General features: G+C 43.4%; 4 protein-coding genes across 10 annotated transcripts; 3 read left to right on the plus strand and 1 right to left on the minus strand.

The window, feature by feature from the left end:
• Nucleotides 1-1,468: 1,468 nt before the first annotated feature.
• LOC113211687 (mitochondrial ribonuclease P protein 1 homolog) lies at nt 1,469-3,193 on the plus strand. Its single transcript, XM_026430145.2, has 4 exons — nt 1,469-2,317; nt 2,391-2,650; nt 2,722-2,932; nt 3,009-3,193. The coding sequence occupies exons 1-4, from the start codon at nt 1,700-1,702 to the stop codon at nt 3,138-3,140; spliced, it is 1,221 nt and encodes a 406-aa protein (XP_026285930.1). The 5' UTR covers nt 1,469-1,699; the 3' UTR covers nt 3,141-3,193.
• A 374-nt stretch (nt 3,194-3,567) lies between these two features.
• On the plus strand, nt 3,568-6,893 carry LOC113211700 (WD repeat-containing protein 43). Its single transcript, XM_026430161.2, has 10 exons — nt 3,568-3,806; nt 4,256-4,506; nt 4,590-4,823; nt 4,923-5,090; nt 5,161-5,329; nt 5,418-5,504; nt 5,577-5,783; nt 5,862-6,013; nt 6,102-6,358; nt 6,441-6,893. The coding sequence occupies exons 1-10, from the start codon at nt 3,624-3,626 to the stop codon at nt 6,590-6,592; spliced, it is 1,860 nt and encodes a 619-aa protein (XP_026285946.1). The 5' UTR covers nt 3,568-3,623; the 3' UTR covers nt 6,593-6,893.
• A 380-nt stretch (nt 6,894-7,273) lies between these two features.
• Nucleotides 7,274-11,321, plus strand: LOC113211686 (prion-like-(Q/N-rich) domain-bearing protein 25). 2 transcript variants are annotated; one of them, XM_052265198.1, is made up of 6 exons: nt 7,274-7,754; nt 7,975-8,106; nt 8,217-8,342; nt 8,905-9,042; nt 9,136-9,270; nt 11,172-11,321. In XM_052265198.1, exons 1-6 carry the CDS (start codon nt 7,412-7,414, stop codon nt 11,261-11,263), a joined length of 966 nt encoding a protein of 321 aa, XP_052121158.1. In that variant the 5' UTR covers nt 7,274-7,411; the 3' UTR covers nt 11,264-11,321. The 2 variants fall into 2 exon arrangements, with proteins under 2 accessions (XP_052121158.1, XP_026285929.1); XM_026430144.2 differs by lacking the exon at nt 11,172-11,321 and adding an exon at nt 9,653-9,810 and having other exon boundaries at nt 7,275-7,754.
• On the minus strand, nt 9,486-17,687 carry LOC113211685 (mediator of RNA polymerase II transcription subunit 15). Of its 6 annotated transcripts, none has more exons than XM_026430139.2 (14): nt 17,383-17,687; nt 16,907-16,994; nt 16,389-16,440; nt 15,555-15,665; nt 14,707-14,772; nt 14,210-14,271; nt 13,206-14,114; nt 12,968-13,101; nt 12,802-12,890; nt 12,560-12,724; nt 12,360-12,481; nt 12,090-12,286; nt 11,815-11,914; nt 9,486-11,724 (listed from the first exon to the last, which is right to left on the minus strand). In XM_026430139.2, the coding sequence occupies exons 1-14, from the start codon at nt 17,442-17,444 to the stop codon at nt 11,392-11,394; spliced, it is 2,490 nt and encodes an 829-aa protein (XP_026285924.1). In that variant the 5' UTR covers nt 17,445-17,687; the 3' UTR covers nt 9,486-11,391. The 6 variants fall into 6 exon arrangements, with proteins under 6 accessions (XP_026285924.1, XP_026285926.1, XP_026285927.1 ...); XM_026430141.2 differs by lacking the exon at nt 16,907-16,994 and adding an exon at nt 15,983-16,195 and having other exon boundaries at nt 17,383-17,686; XM_026430142.2 differs by lacking the exon at nt 16,907-16,994 and having other exon boundaries at nt 17,383-17,686.
• Nucleotides 17,688-17,877: the final 190 nt, after the last annotated feature.

A 17,877-nucleotide genomic window follows, 5' to 3' on the forward strand; every position in this document is an offset into this window, starting at 1 on the left:
AGAGGGTATGCGGACACATCTGGTGCCGGCCGGGGGAGGGAGAGAAGGGGGGGGGGCACTGAGAGCGGGTATACGCCCCCCGCGCGTCAGCGGGCGGAACATACTCTCGCGGCCGGTGTACAGAGATTGTGCCCCAGAGTAATGTGTGGGGTGGCAGTGGGGGAGGAAGAGGGGGCAAATGTAAACCTCGAGCGGCCGTGCGGTGCGCAGGATGTCGTGTCCCGCCCCCTTCCCCCTGCTATGCCGACGCCGACGACGCCCAACCATGCTTGAATTCCCCCCGGAATTCCCTGTCTCTACGACGAGAGCGCGCGGGACATGCACCGCGGAAACCTATAGAGGCCAGAGGCGGCGGCGGCGGCGCCACAGGCCTCAGGCGACTCGGTGAGGCGGGGCGCGGCGGGGCACAGGAAGCCGTAGCCGATGAGCAATGGCTCTGCCGATGGCCTGGCGCCTGCATATCCGTCCCCGACTGCCCCCACCACAACCTCCCCGTCGTGGACCGCCTGTGCCCTTGACAGATACACGTCCCGCATGCCCTGGCCGCCGCCGCCTCTGCCTGCCGTGCCACGGCTCCCGGGGCTCCCCTCCATGATCGTTCTCATCGAGGAACCCGAACACGCGCCCTTACCGGGAGAGGCTGGGGACAGCGCCCGGCGAGGACGGGGTAGGCAACCCCGCGAGCACGCGTGGCTCGGCGTTGCCTACCCCGCTCCGCCCAGGGGCTCCGACCATGGCTATCCGGCATCCGGCTCCAAGCTCCGGTTCCAGTCCGCGGCTCCAAGCTCCAGGCTCCAGGTTCAGCATCCGGCCCCCGTCTCCGGCTCCATGCTCCAGGCCCCAGCATCAGGCTCCAAGCTCTGATTCCAGTCCGCAGCTCCCAGCTCCATGGCTCCAGGTTCAGCATCCGGCCCCCGTCTCCGGCTCCGGCTCCATGCTCCAGGGCCCCAGCATCAGGCTCCAATAAGCTCTGATTCCAGTCCGCAGCTCCCAGCTCCATGGCTCCGGCTCCAATCTCCAGCTCCAGACTCCGGGTCCAGGATCCGGCTCCAAGCTCCAGGCTCTGCCGGCTCCAGGTTTTGGAGGCTCCCGGCTCCGGATCTAGGGTCCATGTGAGCTTCAAGCTCCGGCTCCAGACTTTGCACAACCGTCTTGGTCATTTTAACAAAACCGTGTTCTCTATCACTCAGCAATCAAAAAATCCCTGAACAGAACAAATGTGCTCGGATAAGTTCTTCATATTTTAAGCGCCAATGCTGCGATTCGTGAAATGCACTACTAGAAAAGTAGCTGATTGTAGGTCGTCCCACACCTGATAAGGTCCTCGAAGGGCATTTAGCCAAGGGCTAGCTACTTGCTTGAGAAGCTACTTGGATGCTTCGAAATATTCCGGCGCACTGTCTGAACTGTCTGTAGCCGGCCGGCACATATCGCCGTGGGCGGATAATGTCATGTCGTGCGAATAGCACTGCCGCTGTAGTTGTCTGCTTGCTGCTGCAGTCAGACCCGTTGTTGTGTTGTGTCTGATGCTGACTCCATTCATTCAATTCATTGATTGAAAGCATTCGCGTCAATCGGCTGTCAAATTCGATTGAGAGAAGTCGTGGCCAGAAAGTCGGTGTGTTCCCTGAACTGAGTCATTACCTTGATCCGGTAAAAGTTTGTCATTGCCGGTTTGGTTAGTCGTCTTTGCCATAACATGTGGGCCCGGGCGCTTCTGAGGCAAGTGGCAATGTTCGGGTCGACCCACGGCCGGGAATGCGGCCATCCATTGCGGGAAAACTACATCTGCCGCTGGAGGCCTGCTGCTGCTCAGAAGCTTAGCTTTTCGACGACCTCCTCCAGCCCCTCAGGGGACCCCAGTGAGATGGAGTCAATCGTACTAAATGCACTAGAAGAGCCAACTCCGTACACACTGACCAAGGAGCAAGAAATAGCTGTCACTCAAAGCGATCCTGTAAAGGAGAGAAAGTTATCAGAATTAATGTTGAGACTTTATATCAAGAAAGAACACGGTGAGGTGTTGCCCCAAGAGATTAGGATGGAAGATCTCAAAGTCATGATAGACCTGGGTCAGTCACAACTATCAAAAAAGTTGCGTTACCTTATTAAACGTTCATCGCTTAAAAAGAAGATTTCTGAAATGAAAGAGAAAGATGAAAGATTAAGCGAGTTGGAGATCATCAGGGAAGAAAGAGCAAAAATTGCATCAGAAATGGAGCACCCTTGGTTGAATTATGCACTTTATAATAATACTCTTTTCCCTCGGGTTTTTAAAAGAAGCATTGTTACATTTGCTGATTGTTGGGTTGGGACGGTAAGTATTTGAGTATTTCAATTTAATTTCCATATCTCAAACCATTACCACTCAAACAATGCATTTCTTTCAGGCAATGCATGAAGGTCAGAAAATTGTTATAGATTGCTCGTATGACTCACAGATGGATGACATGCGGATCAAACACACAGCCAAACAAATTTTGTACTGTCATGTATACAACAGATCAGTTAAAAGACCTTTCTCTTTGCATTTATGCAATTTAGAGACAGATGGTCGGTTGATGTATTATATTAGGAGATTACATCCTAAGTTTGAAATTGATACACCTGTTAGCCTGCACTCAGGTTCATACTTGGATGTTTTTGAAAGGTATTGTTGAAAAGACTGTAGAAATATATTATTTTTTTGGCATTAGTTAAAAATTTCCATTTTTTTGACAGGAGGAATCTAGTGTATCTCAGCCCTCATACTACAGCAACAGTTGAATATAATCCAAATGACATTTATATTTTGGGTGCTTTGGTAGACAAAGACATGGGGTTGGCTCTGTCTAACAAAAAAGCAGCCAAAGAGAAAATACGCTCTGCTTCCCTGCCTCTAGGAAAGTATATGAAATGGAAGAAAGGAGGAAAGAGCCTTTGCATTCATCAGGTGAGAACATAAAGAAATTTTAAGAAGCTGTTTTCTATTGTTTTAATGTCTCAAAAATTTCCTATCCTATTTTCAGTGCTTTCAAACTCTCCTTGACGTTAAAATCACTGGTGACTGGGAGAAGGCACTCCGAGACAACGTTCCTCAAAGAAAAGTTTGGGACGATTCTGGGAATGAAAATTTATCTCGATTTAGTAGGGTATACTGAAAATTATCTCAATAAACTTTCAGGATAGTTAAATAAAATTTTAAGTCCTTTCAGTTTTCTTCTCTTTTTCTTCATGTGCTTCAAAGACCTCAACGAACTTAGAGTTAATCCCACGATAAAATTTGTTCACACACGTACCTCCTGCCCTACTTAAAAGTGCCGCCATTCCGAGTACATCAGTGTTATCATACGGTGAACACTAGAAGTGAATGAAAGACAAAGATTTCGAGCGAGCTAGTGACACTGCGCGAGCGCGAGAGAAAAACAGACGTATGAGCAGGCGGGGAGAAAAATAAGTGTAAGATCCATAAGATTCTCCACCCCTAGAAAGGTACAACTAGTACTTATTTGCGATGGCACACCTGTGACACGTACACATAAAGTTCTCATGGCGTTTGGTGCGTCGTGTGCGCGCACACACACACACCAGCACAACACACGCACACGCACACGCCGCAGACAGCAACACATGACGGCAACATCATGGCGTCGTCCAGTACATCGTCCTTTTCTTTGGACGCAAAACATTATGCTGCTTGCGACGCCGACGGGAAGCTGAGGATCTGGGACACTCAGAAAAATGTCCTACTTCAAGAATATACTCCCAACTTGCACCTCACATCACCTTGCTCCTGCCTCAAATGGTTGTGTACATCGAACGACCCGGTAAGCCATGTGGTTCAGTGTGGACGGCATGAAACTGCCATGAATTTATTTTAAATATCCAATCATGACCGCGTCGAGCTAGAAAAACATACTCTGTATTTTTTCTAAAGCATTTCTGTTGCCATCGGAGTTAGGCTTGCTGCTTGTCTCCGACTATACCTTGTTGATTTTTTCTAGGTTACATTTTCTTAACCTTCTGTTTTTCCAATGCAACCGTTAGCCTTATATGTCATCCATACACTATTCTCAGTCTTGTCACGTTTTTTAAGTCATGCTTTTCCAAAAATTAGATCTTGGTGAATGTTCTTAATTACATCTCACTCTTCAATATGAATTTTGTATTGTTTGAAAATCTTTACTGTAAATCAGACACCTCACAGAGTTCTCTTCACTCATTGTTGGTATTAACTAATGGTGAATGAACCCACTTCTCCATGTTAATTCTCCAGGATTCAGGAACTCCCAGTAAGAAAAAACGGAGGAAGTCAAGAGATGTTGGGTCAGACATCATTGCCATGGGCACTTCCAATGGCCGCATTTTGCTGTACAGCCTGGCCTCTGCTGGCGTCGAAGCCCAGCTAGAGGGAGGACACAGAAATTCACCTGTTACTGGTCTCAGCCGGTATCCCGGTACAAGTCTGTACAGCTGTGGAGACTCTACTATTGCTGAATGGGATATTGTTGGAAAGAAAGTAAAAAGGTATAAGCCAAAGAAAGAAGTACTCTCCTGTCTCTGGCCTGCAATTTTTCCCTTTTTTATTTTGACATTTTGTAAATTTTCAGCAAATGGAAGACAGGAGACAAAGTTGGCTGTGTTTTGGTATCTCCAGATGGGAAATATGTGTTATCAGCTGCCCGATCAATAAAACTGTGGGATTCTGCCAACCATGAACTCCTAAAAACCTATACGGGTCATGTCTCTCCTGTGCTTTCTCTGACATTCATATCTAAGGCAGCTCTTAATGGAGATTTCTACTTTTTTAGTACAGCTAAAGGAGATCGTTACATAAATGTTTGGTAAGGGTTTTTACAAAAATAAATAAATTAATAATTGTACCTATAATTTTTATTTGTCCTTTTAATCGATGAAATTACTTTTAATTATTTTCTACTTAGGTCCCTTAATAAAAAGAATAGTGAGAAAAGTGCAGTTGTTGCCATGGTCCTAGAAAGTGAACCTGTTGGATCAGTTTCCCTGTATGCAGATGAAGAAAATGGTGCTGTCTCTTTATCTGCTGTGACAGAAACTGGAGTTGTACAAATGTTTAATCATCAATTAAATGGGTAGGTTTGTTTGTAAACATTTTGTTTTTGAGTTGTCAACTCTTTCTCTGAAAGCCAAATTTGTTTTTAGACTCTGTCCCAAGCCTCTGAAACCTCATCTCACGGTGCAAACTGCAACAGATTCTGCTAGAGGGAAGGAAAGTGTTGAGCCCATACCAATTGTTTCAGCTGTATACATTCTTAAAGAGGAACTGCGAATTGGTTATGGTACAGGAACTTTCCTGGTATTTGAGAATGTGGTAAGTATAATTTTTTTACATCCATCGCACATCTCAAAAATCTATTTTCTTCAGGCTTTTATTTGTATGAATTAATTTTTTCCACCAGGTTTTAAACTGCTCTGAGAAAATTCAAGTTCTTGTCAGACAAGACCCTCGAAGAGCTGTTTTGGAGTCATCGTCTGATGTTACTCAGGTCAGACAGTAGTACTGGAGAGGGGTTCTGCAATATACTCTGCAGTATTACTAATTTTCTTTTTCATTTTAGGCTAAAGTACCTGATTCCACAAAAGCAAATTACTTACTACCTACTTCTTCAAATGCTGTTGTGTCTGGTGTTAAAAGGTCTCATAGTCGTAAAACTGAAGTTCCAATGGAAGAACGCCTAGAGAACCTTTCTTTATCAATGGCTCGCACTGATGATAGACCAACCGCCTTACCCAGGGCAGACAATTTAGCTCAACTTATGCTCCAAGTATGGCCAGACATGAATAAATAATAAAATTTTATATCTGTCTTGAAACTGTTTTAATTTTGTTCTCTATCCTTACAGGCATTACAAAGTAAAGATAAAACCATGTTACAAACTGTGCTCTGCCGAAGAGAAGAAGATGTCATTAGGAATACTGTAAGAAGGCTTCCTCTTCAAGTGATAGAACCCCTGTTGAAAGAGTTAACTACTTTACTTCATGCTAAAACTGCCACGTAAGTGTCTATTTGATTAGTATTTATGTCAGTTTGGTTTTCCTGATGGATTTTCAATTTTAGTACCTTTTTTTACGTTTTTTAACAGCGCCCAAATTGGAGCTAGATGGCTTCGCATTGTATTAAGTACTCATGCTGCACATCTGATGGCTAATCCTTCTTTAGTGGAATTATTAGCTCCTGTCATAGGACTAGTAGAGTTCAGACTCTCATTACTACCTTCACTGAGCCGCCTTAGTGGCCGTCTTGACCTCATATCTTCTCAGCTTGATGGAGCAACTGGTTCAGATGAAAATACCACACCTCTAGATATGCAACCTGGTTTACTCACCTATCAAGATGCAGGTAAAGGCTTCCTCTGCAATTTAATTCTGTATATCAAAATATTGCAAAAAATCATGTTTCTATAAGCTGTTACTATTTCCAGATACATCGGATGATGATGATGCTGATGACGTTGGAGGATTGGGCAGTGAAAGTGATGACCACTGGGAAGAGCTTTCAGACTCTGACAGCAATGGTGATGAGGATGACGATGACGATGATGAAGAAGACAATGATGTGGAAATGTCTGATTGATTCAGTATCTAGAACTTAGACTCATCGGATTTTAATACTTGAAATGTTGTATTGTTAAAGCAATGCTAATGGGTTGAAAATATTTTGGATGGTTATGGACTTTATTGTTCTCTGAAACTCTTTTAGTGCATGTCATGAATTTATTTGAAGAAAGAAGTGATAATTTTTTTTTTTTTTTGTGGGTGTGAAATATGAGCCGTGTGTCTCGGTGCATTTAAAATGAACAAATTAATTTCTCTCGTGGTTGTAAATCACTGCCATCCGCTTCAGGGCGTAATAAAGTACATAGCTGTCGTGTTAATTTGTTGTGTCGTTCCTTCCCGACTCGTTGTTCCGTTTCGGCCGGACCACGCCGCCGGTAGGCCGCGCCGGCGGCGTGCCCCAAGCCGGAAGTGTACGAGAGAAAACGCGAGCGCCAGCCCGCGGCTTGGTCAGCAGGGTGGCGTTTGTGGACAAAGAAGACGCTTTCGCTCGCGCCCCAGGCCCGGCCCGGCCCCGGCGGGTGCGTACGGAGCGATAACAACGGCCGATAAGATCAAAAAACGTTGGAATGGGCTGCGTTCGCGACGCGGCCCTGCCACACCTGCCGCACCTGCGGGACAAAAGGACTCCGAGCGGAGGCGGCCGAGAGAGAGATACTGGCGGATTACACGGCGACCTGGCGCGCGGGGCGCGGCCCGCAAGTCGCGTCGCGGCAGTGTTATCAGCACCGCGGACCCGGAGGTGCGGAGCCCGCCGAGCCCTCAGTGTGTCAATCGGTCCCAGAGGATCCGCCTCGTGTTCGCGTCCCGGCCGCGTCCTGTGTGCAACAGCATGTGAATGCGCCCAAGGACGGCGGTAGTACTCGACATGGCTCGTGCCGACGCTGCTGCGGCCTTGACCGCCTCTCCGGTGTGGCTGTGGCTGGTGCTGGTGCTCGTGGCCGTCCACCAGGTGGTGCTCGCCGAACCGCCGCCCCCCGAGTCCTGGCGCCTGGCGGGCCGCCCCCAGGAGCAGCACGACCCCCATCTCGGACACCCGCAGCGCGCCTACGGCGGCCAGCGGCCCCCCGTCGCGGCCTTCCCTCCGGGGTCCGCCCGGGGCGCGCCGTCCTGGCCGGGCCGGGCGGGGCCCGGGCCGGGGCTCCGGGCGCCAGACTACCCCGACTACAGGGAGGAGCTGGGTATGTGGTAGCGCGAGGAGCAACGGCCTACCCCGGCTAGAGATTTTTAAATTCCAAAATTTTTCAGGAAAATTTAAAAACTTTTTCAAAAAAAAAACTCGGAGAAAATGAAACTTCTCCGGAAAAATTTATGGAATTTTAAAAATAAATTTTTCGAAACACTTTGCCGGAAAATTCGAATTGCTAAAAAAGCCCTGCCTACCGTTACGCTGCTCTCCAGACGGCGGCGGCGTGGGCGCTCCCTGCGACTACGACGAGGACTGCCCCGAGTACGCCTACTGCCGGGGCCAGCAGACCTGCGAGTGCAAGCTCCCCTACCGGGCCAGTGCGGACGGCAGCAGCTGCCTGGCCAGTGAGTCGCCGCTTTTATTGGGCCTGTCGTGCGCCACGTTGTGCGGGGGGTTCTCTTGACTCGATGATATGATGACGATGATGCATTACTTTCTTGCTCTGCCCCTCCAGCCATCGGCACCCCGTGCCGAAGCAAGTACGACTGCTCGGGGCTGGGGCCCGGGGCGGGCTGCGACCAGGACGTGTGCAACTGCGGCAGCGGCTACGTGCCATCGGCAGACGGATCCTGCGTTAGCGGTACTGAGAGAGAGAGGGCTGCACTGGCAACCCAAGTGTGTGAATGCCGCGCACACTTGTAGGCGCGTGGAAACGACATTCGTACACGTGGAGGTGTGTGTATTGTAAAGGAAAGTTTACACCTTCGCGCCCCTAGGTAGGTGTACGAATTGGCATTCACACATCTACAAGTGTGCGACATTCACACACTTTCGGGCGACAACGTTTACCTGCAAAAGAAAAGTCTCCACAGCTCACGGTTCACGCGGCATATAGCGCCTGCGACGCGCTGGGTTTGCAAGCCCGCCAAGCAGCTGTGTGAAGCTGGCGGCCCGCCCGGGCGCCTGTGGCACGACTCAAAAGTGCAGCTCGCCTAGTGCGGCCGGGGACAACGCTCCCCTTGCGTGACGATCACTGTATGGGCGCCTGTTCGCGGGTGAAATGATCATCACGACTAATGACATGACTTCAAAATGAAATGCCGTGGGGGAAAAAAAGAACCCCACTTGATGCGAATGACGTGTGTAGTTTTTTGTATTCTGTACCACCCCCTAACAAGAGCGTGTCCTCTTGTGCGTGGCAGGGGCCCAGAGGCTCAACGACACCTGCGAGCTCAACCTGCAGTGCGAGACGCTGGGCTCGGGCGTGGCCTGCACGTCCGGGAGGTGCGCGTGCGTCCCGGGGAGGCACGCCGTCAACGACAGGTGCATCGCTAACATTGGTAACGATCTGGCGCTGTTCAAAATGTTTAAAGGGATGTCCCCGGCACAAGGGCTCTCACTCATTCTCTTTTCCTTATCCTCCGCGGAAACAGCTTTGCACGCAGCGTGTACGCAATCGAACGAATGTTTTATCGGGGAAGGATATCAGAGTGTGATTGAGTGCTACTCGGGTACCTGTAGGTGCAAGGACCAATACACGGACCTTGGCGATGGAAAATGCTCCGCATGTAAGTACGCAACAGTGACAAGAGTGACATTTTTCAAACAAATCAAGCGCTTTTGAGTCAAGGAGACCCCGTCTCTCTTTGATCCCGGTGGGGTCTTTCGCTTCTTGGAGTTATGCAGTCGTGCGCCTGGGTGTGGTACCTGGATGCGGTACAGCATATAGTCACAATACGAGCACGGTAGTAGCCTACTAACTGAAAAAATAGAAACAACAAGATTTAGATATGCATTTTATTTAACATTGTAATAAGTTAAGGTGATGCCATTCCGCCCCTTTTACACTATAACTTAATGTCTCCAAGCTTTTGACATCACAAAGCTTCTTCCTATAATTTTGCTCATGGAAACACTGAGGCTAACATTATTTCCTTTCTCTTATCACAGCAGGTGCTACAAGACTGAGTACAGTGATTCCATCATTAGTTATAGTTCTTCTCAGTTTATATAGTATTTGATTTAACAGATGCTAGTATTTAATTGATTTCATACTTCATTGTCGTAATGTAAAACCTGTCGTAATAAATATTAAAGTTGCTATAGTACTATCTGTGATATATTATCTATAAAAGCTGAAAACTATAACACACGTGAGGCAGAAAAAAGTACTGCTTCATTGTGATTCTTGACAGTAGAGGAATGAAATGCCTTGGGTCCACCTACCGTATTTACATTGACTAATATGGATGAACTATAGCTTACAGCTAAAAACCTCTGCAGGCTAGATATACTTCTGTACTCAGCAACTGTACATTTCCCTGCTTCCCATTTATTTTCTTCTGAATCAATTGATTGGACACTGATTTGTCTCTAAACTTAGACATGAGCCTAAGATATACCACACTAACTTAAAAATCAGTTAAGGTCAGATTGGGCAAATAGTCAATGAATATACCCACTGTAATAACACATTTTACAATTGAGTTGAAAGATCATGTCCTCTCAATAGGTCACAAAAATGTATAATTCTTATTAGGATCACAACTTATAAAAAGCCCATACTACTACTACTGCTACTACTTTAAAAATGCGGAGATGGGCAAGTAGTAACTAATATTCTCTTAAAAACCGAGATAATAAACAGTAAACACAAGAATACGGCTGTATTGTGTAATATAAGAGAAAATCAGACAACAATTAAATCTGACAAGGCATTTTTTATGTTGAGTTAAAAAGTAACGGGAAATATGAGAGGTAAACACAACAACTTTTGAGAAAGCAAAATTAAAAAATATGAGGTTTGGTATGGCCAAGTGCCTTATCACTATATGTATATGCTTGTAAAATGGACGTCTCAAATGCTACTAACAAAATTTTACACTAAATCAATGAGTAGTTCTTTTTTTTATGGTTAATTGTCAGGATTGTAACTTACGCCCCAAAAGAAATTACATATGAATTGGGAATGTCAGTTCTATTGAAATCCAGACTAACAGTTATTTATAGTAGGTATTGCACATGCATATGGTAACAGAAGAGGTCTCAGAATGTAGAAGACATTATAAACTTTAAAATATCTAGATAGATTTGATTTAAAGTGTTTGTACAAGTAATAACAATACAACAGGAAGACAAATTTTGACAAATCACAACTGACAATTCTTGTCAAGATCTTTTGGTTAATTTCTTCACATACACAAACTCATCCAAAATATCTTCCTATGAACTGCAAAACATGCAAAATTGCACAAAATATTACTATATTTTAAAAATTGGCAGTTGATTGATTCATAATTTAGCTATTATCAAAAGTGGTCATAGAATTGAGACCATTTAGAAGTATCACATCACAGAGCCTTGTCGTCCTCAGGAAAAAAAAAAAAATGATCATATTTGAAAGACCAGATGGTACACTACTACCACCGCCACCTACCAAATTATAATGAAAATGTTTTCACAATTTCAGGTTGGTGTCACTTTCTGATTGCTGGAAGTAGTCAGTCATACTTAAGAGCTACCTTTAGGAATTGCATTATACCACTGATGAGTTTTCATTAAGTCTATGATGAGTTTATGACTTTATGTACATTATAAAAGCTTTAAAATAGGCAGCAAGAAAAACATTGTAATACTAAGGTATTTATGTTGAGGTAAACAATTTGAAAAACTACAGTGCCAGTCTGCTGTCACAATCCTAATAACACAGTTGTTGCACTCGGTTGGGTATTGGAAGGGGCAGATGCTTGTCTAACAGCCATTTCCCATGTGTGTAGTAATTGAGAAACAGTAAACCTAATGGGTAGCTTCTTCATTCGTGCATCTAATGCATTTTGTACTGCTAATAAAAACTCTGTAGCACCATAATCATGGGGTCCTAAGACACAACGAGGTGGAGAAGATGGGTAGTCATCAGGTACAGTTAAGGACACCGGTGGAACGCAAGGAAGATGACGATCATCAAGCCAACACAGCAGTTGAATGGAATTGCCACCGGTCGGTTGAGTTTGGTCAAGACTAACCTGCAAAAGTTGATGAAGAGTGAGTATTATAAAATTTTAGAATATCATGTTTTCATAGGGCATAAGAGTGAAAAGAAAAATATTGAATACCTTGAAGCGTTGATCAAGTCGGGCTATTTCTCCTTGAAGAAGTTCGGGTATATCTGAGGAAATCTCCTCAATTTTTTTCTTCTTTGGAGGAGGCAGCAACCTACCCAGGTTAAATTGGATATTTTAAAATTCATTCAAGAAACACAAAACTACAAATAAAATCAAAGCTACACAACTCTGTGAGAACACAAGCCACAACATACCAACAAATAGTCAGATAGATGACTTAACCCGCTTGTCCTTTAAAATAAATACTGATTGGACATCATACTCACTTCAAATCAGATCCAAACAATGCTTGATTTGTAGCTCCAAAAGTACGTTGTAAAGTGTGATTGGCCATTGGGCTTTGAAGGGTAGTACTCATTGCTTCCAAAAGGGGACGAAAAAGAACATTATCTTTTAGAGAACCTATAGAAGGTGCAGGTGGAAAGTTACTACCAGGTGATGGTGCAGCTGGTTGTTCAGGATACTGTGGAAAGAAACATATATTAAAACTAACAGTAAAAATATGTTGACTTTGGAATAAGGCTTCATCAACTCACCCTAGAAAAATCTAATTTATCCAATACAATTTCACATTTGTTCAATGTTTCTATTTGAGTGCGTTTAGCGGGATTGGAAAGAAGATCTAGAAGCTGTTTCATCTTGCTCATCTTTTCACCATCTGTAAAAGTAAGATTATGATAACAAAAATTTAAAAAGGTAGCAAGAAAAAAATTCTGAGCTAAAGTATTACACAAACCTTTCATATTCTCAATCATTCTACGCAAGGGCTCAATGTATTTGCTTAAATGTTTTATTTTGTCTCGGTAAGCTTGATCATCAGGTGACGGCTGAGCTAACGGACTTGGTGCCGGTTGTGCCTGTCCTGGTGTATTTATAGAGGAACCTGGCGAGAGCGCTATACCTGAAATGTTAAAAAGAGAGTGTAGTCTTTTGAAAGTTGTGAACGAGGTTTAAGTTTAAGGAGAAATTATGACTCACCGACACTCCTTTGCTGTGCAGGAACAGGCCCAAGTTGTGAACTGGGAGATGGGGCTAGACCAACTACAGGTGATGATACCATTTGATTGCTAGAAATGTCATTCAAACTTAGTACAGAATTGAAACAGTTAAAATTTACAGCTTGTAAATCATCACTTTACGTTACCTTGCCGGTCCTGCTCCCATTCCAGCAGGCGACTGCACATTGGGTGAGGGACTTGTCCGCAAAAACTGATTTGGTGTAACGTTTCGAGGCCCAACAAAATTTGGATTTTGATTCATCATAGGATTTTCGTTGCCCTGAGCAAAAGAGATAACATTTGATATGATAAAACGGAAAACAGTTAATATTAAATTGGCCTCAACAGAGCCACCACACAATATGCTTGCAAATGAAAGTGTACCTTGCGTTGAGGTATATGCATAGTAGTCTGCATCGGTGAAGGTATTGGTGGATTGAGCGGGCTTCCCATAGGACCATGCATTTGATTGCCCATTTGCGGACCCATTGAATTTTGCATACCCATTCCACCCATTGGTCCTGAGGATTGTTGCATTTGACCCCCCATCTGTCCATGCATTTGATTACCCATCTGGTTTGCCATTTGAGGCCCCATTTGGTTTAGTAATTGGTTAGGGCCTGCATTACTCAAATTGGTTTGCAACTGGTTGCCCATTTGGTTATTAATTTGTCCATTCATTTGAGCTCCCATTGGACCACCAATTTGATTGCCCATGTGATTACTCATTTGGCTCATCATCTGAGCTGACATTTGACCATTCATCTGGTTAGGACCCATCTGTCCACCTGGGCCACCAAGCTGTGTTGCCATTTGATTACCCATTTGCCCCCCAAGTTGTCCAGATATCTGACCATTCATCTGCATTTGATTAGGAATCTGGCCATTCATTGACATTGGATTACCCATTTGATTGCCCATCTGGCCTGACATCTGTCCAACCATTTGACCGCCCATAGGACCCATCTGCCCTTGCATCTGTCCTTGCATTTGGTTGCCCATAGGCAGCTGTCCTCCCATTTGATTCATCTGCCCACCCATAGGTCCCGTCATTTGTACCATTGGCCCTTGCATTTGTCCGCCCATAGGTCTCTGCATTTGATTACCCATTTGAGCTCCCATTGGTCCACCCATTTGGCCGCCCATTTGAGCTCCCATTGGCCCACCCATTTGGCCACCCATTTGGCCGCCCATTTGGCCACCCATCTGCCCACCCATCTGGTTCATCTGGGCACCCATTTGCCCCATTTGCCCACCCATTTGTGCTTGCATCTGTCCAGGGATTGGCTGCCCCTAAAATCAAATATATTGGACATCAGTAAAAATAGTTCTTAGCATAAAAAAAAAAAAAAAAAAGAAAAGAAAGAATGTAAAAAGCTGCACTTTACCTGGACATTGGGGTTCATTCCTATTCTCTGCATATTGGGGCGTTGATTCAGAGTCTGGAGCACTGGAAAAATAAAAATACAACCAGTACATTAAATTATTTGGCAGAAAATACCCCTTCATTAGTACCTGCACTTAAACTACCCAGACAATGGAAGGAAAGTCAACAGCAAGGATAGAGAAACAGGGTTAGCACAATGACGGGAAAGTAGAAATTATTGACCCTGGCACATTTTTCAAATCCGTAGCAGTTAGCATAGTTCGATATACATAATAGCTTAGGCACCCTGAGGAATTGTTTCTTTAGTTGTTGACAATATGGTTCTGATACTTGTTATTTGAAGTGCCACTTTCGTGTTGTCAACTATAGCTCAAACAACAAGTAGCATCAAAACAATATCAAAATAATATTAAAAAATAAACTAAAAAATCATTAGGGTGGAGAAGAATTAAAATATGCAGATGAATCCAATTGAACACATTTTTTTCCCAGACTTACATGTGGTTGCATTAGCCTGCTGCAGACTGCCTGGTCCACCGCTGCCTCCTTGACCAAGGCCCGTCCCTGAAAAAAGGATATTGGTAAAAATACTATAACTGGCATTCAATGACTATTTAACCTGACTCTTTAAGCAATTTTATCACAACTTATTGTTATGCAAAGGCAAAACATGCAAGAAGGAATTTGCAACAACAACAAAGTAGGATCTATCCCTAATATGAACATAAGGTATGCAAAGAATCAACTTCTTGAATGTGTTCAAAATGATACAGTAATGCAAAGTTTGAGGTGAGATACTGTGAGTTTTAAGTGTAATGTATTATGGGACTAGTTACAAATAGTTAATTTTAGAGGCAAAAATTTCAACTTGGAGCCAGCGATTTCTTTGCTGTCCAGCTTTTGGGTAGGTGTAGGCCAATTCACAAGTTATAAAAATAACACAAAGCAAATAAATGGAACATTGAATAATAGCTAAGAAAATGCTGATCAATATGTACCACAAGTCTCAAAACATTTCAAAGCTAGATTATTTAAAAAAATTGAAAATTTTTCAACAAGCACAGGTTTTAAGATATGAGAATACATTTTTAAAGAGAACAAAAGAATTTGACATGCAAAACATTAACGCAACAAATACTGATGTGAATATTGTACCAGAAGTTAACCTGAAAGGCAAAGTGAAAAAGTTGAATGTGCTTTTTCCAAAATTAACCTCTACGTTTCTAAAACATATTAGAGAGATTAACAATAAGCAAACATTTGAGGTACAGATACACTTCACAGCTGGTCTACAATCATCTACAATGCAAGTATGATCAGGCTTGGAGGTATCCAGCGCAGCGTACCTTGCCTGGCTAGAGTTTGCAGCGCGTTGATGGGATCAGGCATTCCCTGCAGAATTCCCATTCCCCCAACACCAAGGCCCACACCGTTCACCATTCCGTTTTTCTTCATGTCTACAGAACACATAACACGATCATGTTGCGGCCTATTAGCAATTTCCAATGATGTATGGCACATTCAACTTTCCACCAAGTGTTCCCAGCTACGTGTATCTAACAGCACTCACACGCACACACAAACACACTCACTCAGGAGTTCTTATTGAATTAAAGGTCTGACTTCTCAATTTTAGATGAATAAACATAGCAAAGTTGAAATTAAGTAAGTACTTCAAAGGAAAGGCAGTGAGCATATTTTTGGTGGGAGAAAGAAAATGAAATTGGTTAACACATGGTGGTCATAGTATACTAATTTGCTTCAAAAAGCTTACCTAGCAGGTATTAGGTTGAAGTCTGCGTGTTAGTGCGATGGCACATGCTTCATTTGATGAATCATCAGGGTGCACTCTAATGTTAATTGTCACAAAGTACATAACCGGAAGGCTAGATTTGGCCTCAAGAGAAATTCAAGGCATGGAAAAGCTATCGTCCTCCCACAAGCAATCAACAAACTTACAATTAAGGCAAACCAGCATGCTTGATACCTTTTTTCAGAACAGAGAAACATGGGGAAAAGATAATGAGAAACACATGCCCCTTATGATTTAACAAGCATGATTAGTTTGTGACAAAAAAATAATCACTTCAGCACAGTGGGCAGAAATGTAGAAGTGTCAGATGAAAATGGAAAGTCACCAAAGAGAAAGACAAAATGTATAAACCCATAGATATACTTACTGACTTCTCGCACATGAAGGATTAATCGGGCGACAAAACCTAGGTATTCTTCCTGAAAGTGAAGTTAAAAAAGAAAACAATTAATCTCCATGCTTTTAAGACAAACACATGGCTTGTAAAAATATGAAAACGAAAAAGCAAAAGAAAAAAAAGAAAAGTAATAAAAAGAAAACAAAGGAAAGGAAAAAAAATATAATCCTAAGGATCCCCTTGGGCACCATAAGCCTCCAATCCTATCACCTAGCATTCACAAAATACAGAGCATAACGTTACTTAAACCTACATAAAAGGTTGATATGAGACAGGTCCTAAATTAAAATAGGTGTGGCCAATTGTTGAAAATTCAGGACAAACATTGAGCCCAAAACCTTTTGTAATATAGGTGTGAGCACCACTTTGACAACCCCATGAGTTGCGATTGAGCAAGAAAATAAGGTGAAATAACACCTTACATTAGATAATTTCGTTTCACTCAATTTTCATCGCGTTTTGATGACTTTAGAACATTATTGGCTCACCCGAGTCTTAGCTTTCTCGAACACATGCGTTTCCATTTCTCGGCTATTCCTTGCGGTGGGCATTCCAGCTTGCTGAATCGCTTCATCACTGAAAAAACAATTAACATAATTTCATAGCACGCTATGTATGTATCTCAGTGAGAAGTACAATGAAATGGAAAAACATCTCGCTGAGAGAAAGAAGAATTCGCACAGGACTGGGAAACGAGAATCCAGGATGTTCCTAAAACCAGCAGATTTAATGTCAATCAACCTCCACACGTGAGAGCCCAGCCACTTCATGTTCCTAGTCCATACTGTCACAGCTATGAATGAACTACAAGAAATAACCAGGCAAATGGAGGTTATGACTCTATAAACAACCCACATTCCTTTCTTCGGGATCCAAAAAAAAAAAAGTAAGACTAAAAATAAATAAGAAACAAGAAAATTAAGAAAAATAATGCATCATGAGACTATAGTAGCTTCTTCCTTACATTTTGTTGACAATATTTTGCCTGAAGCTTGCAGTTCTCCAAGAGTTATCTTCGTTGGCCATGATGGAAGGTAAGATATCACGTATAGCTAGCCAGTAAGCCTTAACAATATAATGAAAACAATGACTATCTAAACAAGCACAATGCTTGGATGAAGTAGAAGATTCGACATTAAAAGTGAAGGATAGAACTGTAAGTCAAGCCTCTTTCAAGCCGAGCCATGTCAAGCAAGCTGCGATCCAAATAAAAATAAATATGGCGAAAGTTTCCGAAAAGCCCGTCCGTCCGTCCGTCCGTCCGTCCATCCGTCGGTAGCCCTCGACATGCTGTTAAACGTTAAACACTCAAAAGCCCATATAATAATATAAAATTCTTTCAAATCTTAAAGTCAAAATTTCAAACTAATACTTTTCTTATTATTCTAGTTTTAAAAAGTTATTCTTGTAATGCAGAACCATAATTTAAGTCTACCGTCTTTGTGTGTTTCTTTTTCAA

Source organism: Frankliniella occidentalis, unplaced genomic scaffold, assembly GCF_000697945.3.
Source record: "Frankliniella occidentalis isolate FOCC.00 unplaced genomic scaffold, Focc_3.1 Scaffold24, whole genome shotgun sequence".
NCBI classification, from domain to species: domain Eukaryota; kingdom Metazoa; phylum Arthropoda; class Insecta; order Thysanoptera; family Thripidae; genus Frankliniella; species Frankliniella occidentalis.